At 40.9% G+C, this 14,106-nt stretch overlaps 1 protein-coding gene across 1 annotated transcript in view; it reads right to left on the bottom strand.

The window, feature by feature from the left end:
* Window positions 1–14,106, bottom strand: part of PRKDC (protein kinase, DNA-activated, catalytic subunit) — a 418,309-nt gene that overhangs the window by 88,989 nt on the left and 315,214 nt on the right. The window contains exons 72-74 of the mRNA XM_088469547.1: window positions 11,537–11,717; window positions 8,555–8,715; window positions 7,032–7,243 (exon numbers count right to left, since the gene is read on the bottom strand). Of these exons, the coding sequence (XP_088325673.1) occupies window positions 7,032–7,243; window positions 8,555–8,715; window positions 11,537–11,717 (554 nt within the window). The remainder of the gene's footprint in view (window positions 1–7,031; window positions 7,244–8,554; window positions 8,716–11,536; window positions 11,718–14,106) is intronic.

Raw genomic sequence — 14,106 nt, 5'->3', positions numbered from 1 at the left:
GAACATTTGTGTAGGATCGCCAGTTAGTAGTTGGTACACCTCTTCTTTCAGCCTTAGATAAATTGGGTATGTTAGTGGCCTTCGATATTGGATATATGTTGCCAGCACAAGTGTCTATATGTGCTTCCATTCTATTGTGGAAGTACTTGATAGCCGGGTTAATTGATGTGGGGTCAAATTTAGATTTTTTGATGTATGACGGAGGTAGATGTTCCTGATCTTTTGTATCACCATACCGCTCCTTAAGTTTAATTTTCCTGGTGAACTTATATAGGTCAACTTTACTGGTAAATGTGTCAAAGTCCTGAGTGGGGACAAAGGATAAACCCTTGTTTAAAACTGTGACCTCATCTGAGGTCAATGCCCTTGAGGACAAATTGAAGACTACATCTTCCTTTTGTATGTTCTTTTTGATCGTCCTCGCCCACTGCCCTCCGCGACGGGTTTTGGATCTACAGGTGGATCTGTTCTGGCCCGCGTGCGTACTCCTAAAGGGGGGCGCTGAGCTGATTTTGTAGGCTCTGTGACACATTCCTGATCGCTAGAGGAGATTGCTCCAGTGGAGGAATCAGTTTCCAACGGGAACCTGCGGGGTCTATATCGTGGTCTCCTATCAGTGGGGGGCCCCTATTATTGACCCAGCTATATACCTTCAGTTCCGCGTAATCCCGGTTCACAGTTTGTAATTTAGATTTTTTAAATTTGATCAGATCACTTCTATATTGTTCTACCTGTGTCATAAGTTTGGATACTATGTCCGTGGAAACCTCAGGTTGTAGCTGACTTAAACGAGAGGATTCAAATTTAGAAATGTTTTCTTTGGCGAGAGCTAGTTCTCTGGCCGACTCCTCGATGACCAGAAGGATGAGGTCAAACGAGCATCTGTTGAGGATGGCGGCCCACCTTCTGCAAAACGTGGGGTTATATCTACCGATAGTGGGAATATTTTTGATTCTGAACCCTCAGGGTATTTTTTTCTCCCGATAGTAGTCGGATAATGTCACTCCATGTAGGTAGAAATCTACCTCTCTTTTCTTAAGGCGTAGGAGCTGAGCTGTAAATTGTTCAATACTTTCTTCTCCTGCTGTGGTTTCCAAATTATCCGACGGATTCTCGTGAATAATCCAGCCTACGATGGACCTGACATCACGTTTTTCCTCACCCTCCTAGAACTAACCCTTACTAGAAATTATTTTTTATTTGACAGTAAGTTCTTTTTACAAAGATCCGGCTGTGCCATGGGGTCATGCGTGGCACCGAGTTTTGCCAACTTGTATATGTGTGAAGTTGAAAGGGACTTATTTTTCTCATCCCCGGCGATTCAAGGATCCATCACAGCATATCTACGTTACATTGATGACATTTTCATCCTATGGACAGGTACCAAAGAGCCATTCACACAAACCATGGAAAATATTAATTCTGAGGACTGCCCTATTAAATTCACCTTCGATAGTAGTTTTGAATCGATACATTCTTTGGATGTAGCTATATCAGTCAATCAGACATTGGACATCTGCACTACGATCTATTTCAAACCTACAGACAGAAATACTTTCCTGCAAGCAGGTAGTTTTCACCCTCCAGCGCTCAAAAAAGGATTACCGTTTTCACAGTTTCTCTGGATTATACGGATTTGTAGTGATCCAACTGATGCTAGCCAACAAATTGACAAGATGCTCATTAAATTCTTGTCCAGAGGTTATAGCCCTACACTTCTTAAAAAAGCTAAAGTCAAAGCCCTCAAAGTATCCAGACTGGCAGCTCTTCAAAAGGTCAAAAGAACTCCCAAATGTTCTAGAATACTATGGGTCCAGGACTTTTCCAATAGATCACGGGACCTGATACAAACTGCTAAAGCAGCATGGCCCATGTTGACAACTGACTCTACTTTAAAGGCATTGCAAGGAACGAAGATCACCCCTGCTTTTAAACGGGGTCGCAACATTAAAGATTTAATTGTGCATAATGATATTTCGCAACATAAACCAGAAACTCCTGTACACTTTCTCACTAGAAAGTCAGGCAACTACAAATGCACAGGCTGCATCACTTGCAGCCATCTAGAAACTGGCAATACCTTTGTTCACCCTCATTCTGGCCGCAAATTCAACATCAAATATGCCCTCACATGTACTAGTCGTTATGTAGTATATTATATACGTTGCCCGTGTGGCCTTCTGTACATTGGCAAAACGACTAGGCAACTAAAGGAACGTATGGCTTTACACCGCTCGAGCATTAGAGCTGCCCTAGAGGGTAAAGAAGTAGACCAGCCTGTGGCTAAGCACTTTAGAGACTTTAAGCATGGATTATCAACACTCCGTTGCAAAATGATAGACTGGATCCCACCAAGTACTAGAGGTGGTGATAGAGGACGTGTCCTCTTACAACATGAATCACGTTGGATACATAATCTCCAAACGCTTCATCCTGGCGGATTGAATGAAATGAACTCATTCACTCGTTTTCTCTAATTATCTTCTCCCTTTGTGTTTCCTCTCCCTCCCCGTCTACATCATTCTCCTGTTATCAGTGATCTTTGAGTGTACATCATTCCGATTGCTCTCTATATGCTTGCGATGTCATCTGTTTACAGGTTACCTAGGTGATGGTTTACACATAGGTGCACACGCCCCCTTGGTATGACGATGACGCCGGCGCTGTGGCGCTATCAGTGACGTCATCGGACTCCAGACAGGATGACACAGTGTGGTGCAGGTACACGGGGTGAATTCTATTTAAGGTATGTCACCATGCTGTTTTTTCATGTCTTGATAAAAGTGAATGTCACTGAAACGTTGACAACTAGCAACAGTTTTGCTGTAATTCTTTTCAAGTTGTGAAGTCTCATTGAGTGCCTCCCGTTCCCCCTTGGATATTATTTGCTTATTGCATCAGGGGAAGGCAACGGAACTATATTTTTTTCAGTGTGAGTGCCGGGTCTGTTTGGATACTATATATATATATATATATATATATATATATATATATATATATATACACACACACACACACACACACACACACACAGTCAGGTGCATAAATATTGGGACATTGACAGACTTTTCATATTTTGGCCTCTATTCACCACCACAATGGCTTTGAAATTAAACAAACAAGATGTGCTTTAACTGCAGACTTTCAGATTTAATTTGAGGGTAATTACATCCAAATCAGGTGAACAGTGTAGGAATTACAACGGTTTCTATATGTGCCTCCCACTTTTTAAGGGGCCAAAGGTAATGGGACAAACTAAACAATCCTAAATCTAACTTTCACTTTTTAATACTTTGTTGCAAATCCTTTGCAGGCAATTACAGCCTGAAGTCTGGAATGCATAGACATCACCAGACGCTTGGGTTTCATCCCTGGTGATGCTCTGCCAGGCCTCTACTGCAAATGTCTTCAGTTCCTGCTTGTTCTTGGGGCATTTTCCCTTCAGTTTTGTCTTCATCAAGTGAAATGCTCAATCGGATTCAGGTCACGGGATTGACTGGCCATTGCATAACATTCCACTTTTTAGCCTTAAAAAACTCTTTGGTTGCTTTTGCAGTATGCTTCGGGTCATTGTCCATCTGCACTGTGAAGCACCGTCCAATGAGTTCTGAAGCATTTGACTGAATATGAGAATATAATATTGCCCGAAACACTTCAGAATTCATTCTGCTGCTTTTGTCATCACTCTGTCACTAGGATGATGTTCCAGAAGTGTAATGGCTTTTTTAGATGTTGTGTGGCAAACTCTAATCTGGTCTTCCTGTTTTTGAGGCTCACCAATGGTTTACATCTTGTGGTGAACCCTCTATATTCACTCTTGTGAAGTCTTCTCTTGATTGTTGACTTTGACACATATACACCTACCTCCTGGAGAGTGTTCTTGATTTGGCCAACTGTTGTGAAGGGGTTCTTCTGTCATCCACCACAGTTGTTTTCCGTGGTCTTCCGGATCTTTTGGTGTTGCTGAGCTCTCCGGTGCCTTCTTTCTTTTTAAGAATGTTCCAAACAGTTGATTTGGCCACACCTAATGTTTTTGCTATCTCTATAATGGGTTTGTTTTGATTTTTCAGCCTAATGATGGATTGCTTCACTGCTAGTGACAGCTCTTTGGATCTCATATTGAGAGTCGACAGCAACTGATTCCAAATGCAAATGTCACACCTAGAATCAACTCCAGACCTTTTACCTGCTTAATTGATAATGAATTAACGAGGAAATAGCCCACACCTATCCATGAAATAGCTTTTGAGTTGATAGTCCCATTACTTTTGGCTCCTTAAAAAGTGGGAGGCACATATAGAAACCGTTGTAATTCCTACACCGTTCACCTGATTTGGATGTAATTACCCTCAAATTAAATCTGAAAGTCTGCAGTTAAAGCACATCTTGTTTGTTTCATTTCAAAGCCATTGTGGTGGTGAATAGAGGCCAAAATATGAAAATTCTGTCAATGTCCCAATATTTATGCACCTGACTGTATGTGTATGTATATATGTGTATATATATATATATATATATATATATATATATATATATATATATATATTTATTTATTTTTTTAAAAGCCCTTGAGTGCCGTCCCTTTTTGCTTGGATATGTATACACGCATCCAGCATATTAGGACTGGATACAAAGGCCAAATGAAACACATTCATGTACAGTGTCTTGCAAAAGTATTCACACCCCCCCTTTTGCATTTTTCATGTTTTGTTGCCTCACAAACTGCAATTAAAATGGATTGTTTGAAGGTGTGCATCATTTCATTCACAAAACATGCCTACAACTGTGAAGTTGTGTTTTTATTTATTGTGTGAATCAAACAACATTTAGGACAACATAATAGAAAACTTCAGCTTGCATAACTATTCACCCCCCTAAAGTCAGTACTTTGACGAACCACCTTTTGCAGCAATTACAGCTGCAAGTCGCTTTGGTTAAGTCTCTATGAGCTTGCCACATATTGCCCCTGAGATTCTTGCCCATTCCTCAAGGCAAAACTGCTCCAGCTCCTTTATGTTGGATGGTTTCTGTTTGTGAACAGCAATCTTCAAGTCTGACCACAGGTTCTCAATTGGATTGAGATCTGGGCTTTGACTAGGCAATTCAAACACATTTAAATGTTTCCCCTTAAAACATTTGAGTGTTGCTTTAGCAGTACGCTTCGGTTTATTGTCCTGCTGGAAGGTGAACCTCCGTCCCAGACTAAAATCAGACTGAAAAAGATTTTGCTCAAGAATATCCCTGTATTTAGCACCATCCATCTTTCCCTCGACTCAAATCAGTTTCCCAGTCCTGCTGCTGAAAAACATCCCCACAGCATGATGCTGCCACCACCATGTTTCATTGTGGGGATGGTGTTCTTGGGGTGATGGAATGTGTTGGGTTTGCGCCAGACATAGCATTTTCCTTGCCGAAAAGTACAATTTTAGTCTCATCTGACGAGAGCACCTTCCTCCATACATTTGGGGAGTCGCCCACATGCCTTTTCGCAAACTCAAATCATGTCTTCTTATTTTTATCACTAAGTAATCGCTTTTTTCTGGCCACTCTTCCATAAATCCCAGCTCTCTATGGAGTGTATGGCTTATTGTGGTCACATGCACAGATACACCAGTCCCTGCTGTGGAACTCTGCAGCTCATTCAGGGTTGCATTTGGTCTCTGTGCTGCCTCTCTGATTAATGCCCTCCTTGCCCAGTCTGTGAGTCTCTTGGCAGGTTTGTTGTGGTACCATGTTCTTTCCATTTGTTGATGATGGATTTGATAGTGCTCTGGGGGAATCATCAAAGATTTGGATATTTTTCATAACCCAAAACAGAATTGTACTTCTCAAAAACTTTGTCCCTGACTTGTTTAGAGAGCTCCTTGGTCTTCATGGTGTGATGCCTCTTGCTTAGTGGTGTTGCAGCCTCTGAGGCCTTTCATAAAAGGTGTGTTTAAACTGACAGATCATGTGACACTTTGATTTCACACCGGTGGACTTCATTTCATTAATTATGTGACTTCTGAAGGTAATTGGTTGCAACAGAACTTTTGAGGGGCTTCATAGCAAAGGGGGTGATTACATATGCACAAGCCAATTTTCAGAATTTTATTTATAAAGACTATTTTTTATATATTATTCTCATTTCACTTCACCAAATTAGACTATTTTGTGCAGATCTATCACATAAAATTCAGATTAAAAAAATAAATAAATTACAGGTTGTAATGTAGCAAATAAGGTAAAAAGCCAAGAGGGTGAATACTTTTGCAAGGCACTGTAGAACAGGATAAGTATTTGCACTCCTAGAGGCACATAAGAAGAGTTCTACCTAGGTACATGACATATTTTGTCACGTGTGATCAAAACATCATGTCATTGTAAACAGAGCAGAAAAAATAAGCAGCATTCAACACTTCATAAAATAGATATTAATTAAACTTTTCTAAGCAATATCACACTATCGTGATTTATATCTAAATAAATAAAATGCTTTTATATGGATAAACAAGTCAATAAGCTTATTTGAAATCTTTAAAATTGATAAATCACATCCTTTGGCCAGGAGAGGGTTCCCCCAAGTAGTGTCCAAAAAGTATCCAGAGGTAAATGTCCTCACAAACGAAGCACCAATGCTTTTCATCTGCTGGCGCAAACTTCCTCAATGGTTAGTGGGAGATAGAACATGTGCCCTTATTAATTTTTAAAAAGAGCAATATGGCAAATTTTTTATTGTCTGTGACCAAAAGTGACGTCCCACACAAACAAACAGATCACAGCACAATTTAAATCTGTAGCAAAGTGAATGGATTAACCTAGTACTGGATCAGTCAAACGGTTATATCATTTACACTACTTGATAGGGAGCGCTGAACTGGAAAGTGGCTGCGTCCCCACTTCTGACAATATATGCAAAGGGATGTAAGTGGACAGTCGCCACATCACCCATAACTCATGCAAAAACAAAAATATTCATGTACAGAGCATGATACGATACCTAATACATAATACAAAACATATACAGCATACAGAGCAGCAGAACTCCTTACCTTTCCACAAACTCTTTATTTTTGTGTCCATGAATTGTATCTTGGAAGTTATAGTTTTTCCCACTGATCATAAAAGGGTACACAAGAGCCTGAGGGTAATGGTTAGCAATCTCTTCTATAATAAACTGCACTGCGAGAGATTCTTTTTTATCAAGTAGAGTCATCATTTGACTGATCCAACCAATGAACTGCCAGCAGGGAACGGAACTAACCTGAAAAAAAAAATCTATGTACATACTAATTCCTTCTAATCCAAAGGCCAGAAGCATAATTGTTTCATGTTAACTGAAAATCAAAATTTGATGAAAACATGAGTAAAAGAACATTGATTCAAAGAAAATATCAGTGTTGATGCAATGGAATTTTGACATTTACATTTTAAAGGTTCTTAGAGACAGGGGTCCAAATGGCCCATAAGAACCATACATTACACAGTAGTGAGCATGGCTTATTTAACAGCTAAATACTATTGTGTTGCACATAACTCATATCGCCATCCTTTGTCATCGCTAGTTAATCACGACCCACTATAATTGCTATTTCCTATGGTATGAAACTCAAAGTCACCTGGAAAACTTAAACCAGCTAAAACAAGTTTTGGGAGGTAGGGACGGCAGTGTAGGATGTTACTTTACCAACTCAAGACAATAAGACAAGCCCCTATATGAATTATAATAGGACTGGATTCAATTAGGTGCAGAAGACGGCCAATTAGCGTCTCGAAAGGCTGAATCTGCTCGCAGCTCAAGGAGGCTTGAGCAGAATCCGCCTACCAAAACTGGACCGATAACACCAAATGTCAACTTGCCTGTAAAAGAATGGCCTATAATGTAATGTAATTACAATGTGCATGGTATCTTGTTTCAAGCATAAGTGCACATAATACAGCAATGATCAAACCTTTTATTGTCATTTTAAACAGCTTAAATTAAGTGCAACTAATAATAATGGAATTTCCAATATGAATGTTTCTTTCTAAACCCACTTCTCGTTTCCAATTTCTGAAATTTTGGTACGGGTCCCACATAACTGCTTAAGCGCAAGGCAGTCATCTCACTTCCTCCTCCGACACCCAAACATTCTTCCTGCAGCTGACTACTTAAGGTAATGGCTCACTGTAAGTATTGGGAAAGTGTTCAACAGGGCAACTTGTGTGGAAACCCAGGGAAGGACTCGCCAAAAAAACATGAATAAATATTAATGGGATTGGAGTTAAAAAAAAAAATAAAAAAATTCAAGATTCATCACATGCATTATATGGGGAGTAAACTCTCTGGAAAACATCTTAAACAATGGTACCATATCACATTAGTCATTAATTTTTATTTTTGGTGAATAAAAATTAAAATGATTAAAAAATATATTTTACAATCTTTCACACACACAAAAAAAAAAATCTGTTTCATTCCTGCATCATATATATTTATTTTGCTTACTAAATCATTCAGTTTACCTGAAAACATACTGTATTTACCAACTGACTTCATATGTCATACATTTTGGGCATTAGACATATGACTCACCTCTCTAGCCATTAAGTCCAAGGTTTCAGAAGGGTACTGCTCAACTATTTGTAGTAGTCTAGGAAACTTTAGCATTGCTTCTTTAGAGCCAAGCTTTAATGCTTTAATCATGTTATCCACAAGGACTTCAGGTAATGGTTTACAGTCCTGAGCATGCAACACTATCAACATGTAAGAAACAATCAAGAAACACATTTAATTAGAAAATTTTGATGCAAAATGACTTTACAGTGTACAGAAAGCAAACAATGTAGGCTGCAGTTGAGTGTACGCTAAATCAAACATAGGCATGACATCTAATATGACACTGCAATGAAGACACAGGAAATTTTATTTGTGCACTAAGATAATCAATTCTAATAAAACTAGCAAAGAATTAAGCAAAAAATGGATTGAGGACGATGCGAGTACAATTGCGGACTTAGGGCTGGCAAAGCTGCCTGCAACATAATCAGAAGTGGGTGCATTCAAAAGCTTGCTATACAAAAAACTGGGTTAGGGGCGCTAGGGAGGAAGAAGGGGAGTAGACCAAGGTAAAAGGCTTATCTGAGCGAAATTTGGCGATACAGTAGCTGCAATAACAGGACCACAGATGATGGAAACCGGATTTGAATTTAGGGGGTTAAGGAGAGAGAAGTTGTGGAAGGAAGTTCATGGGGCCCACACCTTATGGAAAGATGCAGAAGAGTTTCTCATAGCGCTCATTACATAATCCATCTAGTACGTATGCCAGACATGGGTGCAGACTGAGACGACAACAAGCGGGAAGAGTTGCTTCCAGGAGACAGCAGTTTGGCATGCTGCAGCAACCATGATATGTCTAAGTAGCTTGTAGACATGCTTGGGAAAGTCAGGGACTGGTAGTGGGAGCAAGAGGTATTTAGGAACAAACAATATTTGCATATCAAGAGGCCAAGGATATAACATCCCTCCAAAACAGTTTAGGGCAGTTCCACCAGATGTGCAGTAAAGAGTTGCTTGGTTACAGTTTTGCCAGGAGGCATCCGAAGTACCAGGTAAGATGGCACTGAGTATACTAGGGATGTAATACCACCTACACAATAATTTGTAGGCCTTCCTTAATGCAAACATTAATGGCGAATTTTGCAACTCAGCCCACTCCTCCGAGTTTAGAGACATACAGAGATCAGCTTCCTATTTATTTGTAACAGATCCTTCTCTCCATCAGCATTAAGGAGAGAATTACAATTTAATCAAGGAGAAACCAATAAAGAGTGACCAGAGTGGCAAAGTTTGTCAAATGCTGAAGTTTGTCTATTAATAAGGAGAGTTTCCACAGAGAGCAGAAAAATGTGAACCTGCAGCTACTGGTGAAACTGCACTCTGGAGAAACCCAGCAAACTCTTCAGCTTCGAGAGCCAGGGACAAAGCCCTTCTGAAGGGAGTTTTATCCAGGAGAAGGACGCCTGCCCTAGACCACATAAAGGACATATGCAGTGAAAGGCCAGGGACTAAAGCCAGGTTAGCCCATAGGGGAATTATTACATCACTACTCTTTTAATAAGGATCTCTCTATTTAACTAGTGCCTTGGCCCTTGTTAAAAAAACAAAATGTTGAAAACAGAACTGCTGCACATGGCATGTGTCAATTGCTCTGCCTACAGGATTGGCATTTGCAGATCACTGTGCAGACTGAGAAGGCTGAAAACAAATGAGTTGTAAAAGAAGAAATATAAATGAAAATGTAATACAATCTGTATGTAAACATAGTAAAATTATATGTGCACTGCTGGTATATAAGTATTTTATTTTGTTAATAATTTTCTTGCTTTGTTCCAAAATCATATGTTTGGAAATTCAAACATTTAGCTCTGGGCAGTCTTCATATCACCATAGGCCCTGGGGCAAAGCAATGCACTGGGGCCCCGTATGATCCGACACCCAATGCCCCCTCCCCCATTAATAAAATCAGACCCCAGATCGTACACCCACTGACCTCACCCCATTAATAAAATCATACCCCAGTGCAGACACCCATTTTCCCCTCTCCCCAATTAATAAAATCAAACCCCAGATCGAACGCCCAAATTACACCATCCCCGATCTGATAATTACCCCACACCGTCACAATATTAAAAAGTAAGTCTCCCCCCCCCTCTTAACCCTTCAAAAAAAATCATTCCTTCGGTCCCGCACCATCTCTCTACATACTTTCATACAGTGAATGGCTGTCAACACTGTGGTGGATAGCTCCAGCCATCCAACAATCAGCATGCTGCAGACATTCACTGTCTGGCTGCAGACTGGGAGGCAGGTAAAGAATGCTGCCTGGCCGCTCAGAATGTGTGTATTTCACAATCAGAGCTGCCGGGGAGCATCTTTCTCCTTGGAATGTGCAGCCACTCGCTCCGTGCATAGGGTAGCCGGTGGAGAGGCAGGCAGAAAAATATGCTCCCTGGCCACTTTGATAGTTGATTACACACAATCAGAGCAAGTTGGACAGGCATCATTCTCTACCTGCCTCCAAAGATACTCCAGAGGCACCTGCATGGAGGACAGATGCTCCTCGGCGCAGCCCGCCTCTGCTCGACAGCCCCTAGAATTGTGGGGCCCTGGGCAGCTGCCCAGTGTGCCCATACAATAAGACAGTACTGATTTAGCCCTTGTGTATGTTGATGGATAGGATAAAACGTAGAAAGGCCAGAAGGAAAAGGAAGGAACAAGGAGAACAAAATCCTATTATAAGTTTGGGTGGCAGGGATAGGGAATTCTATATAAATATATAGGAGCCTTAATCAACAGATGGGTTAAACAGTTTGAATGAACCAGGGAAATACGCATAGAATAAGCATGAAGAATATGCAAACTGTAATCTGGAGTTAATTTAGAGACACTAAAACTGTACTAAGGAGAAGAAAATCATCATGAAACAATAAAACTGACAATATTACATTTGCATGAAGGAATAATCAGTAAGGTAAAAATCACAAAATACATTTAAAACCAAACAAATATTAGTACCTGCTGATTTTTCTTCCACTTTCCGGAGATGGGTGTCACAGAAATCCACCAAGGTCATGTAAGCTTTAATGAGTCCTTTGTTGTCAGTCCAATCAGCAGAGCGGGACTGTTGTTCTTCTGCCGCTTTTCTGACAGCAGATGTCAAGCAATACATTGATTTCATATATAGACCCACTGCCACCTATAGTCAAGCATAACAACAATAATGGGAATGCCTGGAAAGAGCTGACCAGCAAAGAATGTGGAGCACTGACAGCAGAAATCTTGGGGCCCTCCACAATCTGACAAAGAGGACATTCTCAGACACACACACTGGGGGATTGTTTTAGAAGAGGGACTAACCAGTGCAGAGACCACTGATACTTTATTTTTAAAAATGTACATGAAAAATATTAAGCCCATGGATACAAAACAAAAACATATATTGATGATATGGTGAACAGTATACAATAGAGAACCTATATTGGTGGCTAATGTACAAAGCAGAGACCTGTTGGTAAGTATACAAATCTATGCAAAGTCTGTTCTGTGTCAAACAAATAGTTGTAGCAATCTAGTGAACAGAAAAAAAGTGTTGATGGGTGTTGTCAGTAACCACTATCAGAAGACTCCTATTTGGTATGCAATATAGTTTGAAAAAGAGGTTACATTTGTTGTGTGTACAGAAACAGGTTAGGGTCTGCATTCGGGATGGAAAAACATCATAGATCTACAGTGGGTCGGAAGAAGCAGCTAAACCTCAGTGTCTACAGCATTCTCTCATTTTGTATAACAAAAGTCCATATTATATGAACCTGAATGACTAGCCCATAGATTTAGCATTGTGTTTAGTTTTTTCATTTAGCCTACCAGAACTGGTTATTATCCTATATTTATTTTTTTTTTAATTTGTTTTTATTGAATTTTTATCACAAGAAAACAGGGTACAGAAAAAAAAAGAAACATAGGCAAACAAGCAAAAAGGAGGGCCTAGGCCCTCGTAAAGGGAACACAGTTTATGTACATGATCAGAATCTAACTCAAGAACAAAAGGAAAATTAACACTGTAGACATTGGCAGGTGGCATAGGCATTTTGGAGGTTGCCACAGACAGAAAACAGAGTAAATTATCAACCAATTAATGTATCTCATTGATTAGACTGAGGGGAGTCTAAAAGACTTAAATCAACTACTTGAACAAGGGCCCTCATTCAGAGCCGCTCGCAATTAGCGCTCGCTCGTTCATAAAAAGGGGGTGGCTATTCAAATGAACCGTTCGCTCTTTGCGGTCTGTTGCCGCCATGTCTGAACGAGCAAGCAAAACATACGCTCGTTTATTTGATAAAAACACCCCCTGGCCGCTCGCATCATACGTCATGTCCGCTATTTATTAGATTAATCGAGTACATCGAACAGCGTATGAACTGCTCGCTATTCTTGTGGTTGGTTTTTCCTACCACAATATTGCGAGCAGTTCTGACTATAAAATAACCCAGTGACGTGGTCAATGACGCTGCTGTATTAATTATGCACACCCATAAAACGCCCGCTTTGACCTTTAAGCACGCCTGCGTTCTGATCTCCACTCCCCCTTTTCAAGCACCTTCCCCTGTTACCACCCACATACGCCTCATTCTGTCACTCAAATTAGCAGGCACTCGCTATATAGCGAACAAACGATTTTCGGCCACACTGACTGGTTCGCGCATGCGTACTAAAAACCGTACGCATGCGCAGATGTGTAAATATCGCTCGGAACGAGCGTACTGCCGCTTACGAGCGGCTCTGAATGAGGGCCAAGGTTAGATGAACCACTCTGGGTTTCCAGATATTCACTCCATCAAAACCATCTCATCAGAGGAGACTGAAGATGAATATTAACAATCTGCCATTTCAAATTCTAAATGTCTCTGTATCTTGCCTAAAATAACTTCCAAACAAGATACAGAAGTGGACCTCCATAGCTGTGCAATGGCCACCTTCCTGGCTACAAGAATATGGCACATAGACAACTCTCCTGGGTAATAATGAAAAAAAGTCACCAGCTGATTGGGAGGTATGCATACCCAAATAGGCTGGAGGAGTGGACAATTCCAAAAGACACGGGAAATTTCACCTACTTGTCCACAGTTTCTCCAACAAAATTTAGATATAGAGGGCCAGATGCAGGACCGGAACAATTTGGTCAATGGGGAAAGCATTGCAGTAGGGTGCCAGTTTGGAGAGCACCCCTCCCTGCAGCGTGCCTTTACTGCGGGGTCTGCTGTATCAAACGGCTTTACACTGTTGCTGCACCTGTCAAACAGTATGACAGGCAGGCTGAGGCAGCGCAGGAGTGTCACGGGTGGGCCTGGCAGGAACTGCGGTGGGAGCCGACACTGGCATCCGACACTTGAAGTGTTGTAGAGATGCGTCAGCAGTGGCTGATACTGGGGACACATTGCGTCTGCTCATATCACTGGTCAAGCAGTAGCCACAAACGGTGCCAGTTTAAATTTGGCACCGGCCGCAGACCAGTCACGGTTCGCAGACCGGCAACCAATCATGCCTACACGCGCCATCTGACATCAGGTGCCGCAGTGGGTTCAGGT

The sequence above is a fragment of the Taudactylus pleione genome, unplaced genomic scaffold (assembly GCF_031769625.1).
Source record: "Taudactylus pleione unplaced genomic scaffold, aTauple2 ptg000093l, whole genome shotgun sequence".
In the NCBI taxonomy this organism is placed as follows: domain Eukaryota; kingdom Metazoa; phylum Chordata; class Amphibia; order Anura; family Myobatrachidae; genus Taudactylus; species Taudactylus pleione.
Note: the sequence above shows the minus strand (reverse complement) of the source record. Positions and strands in the feature narration are given on the sequence as shown.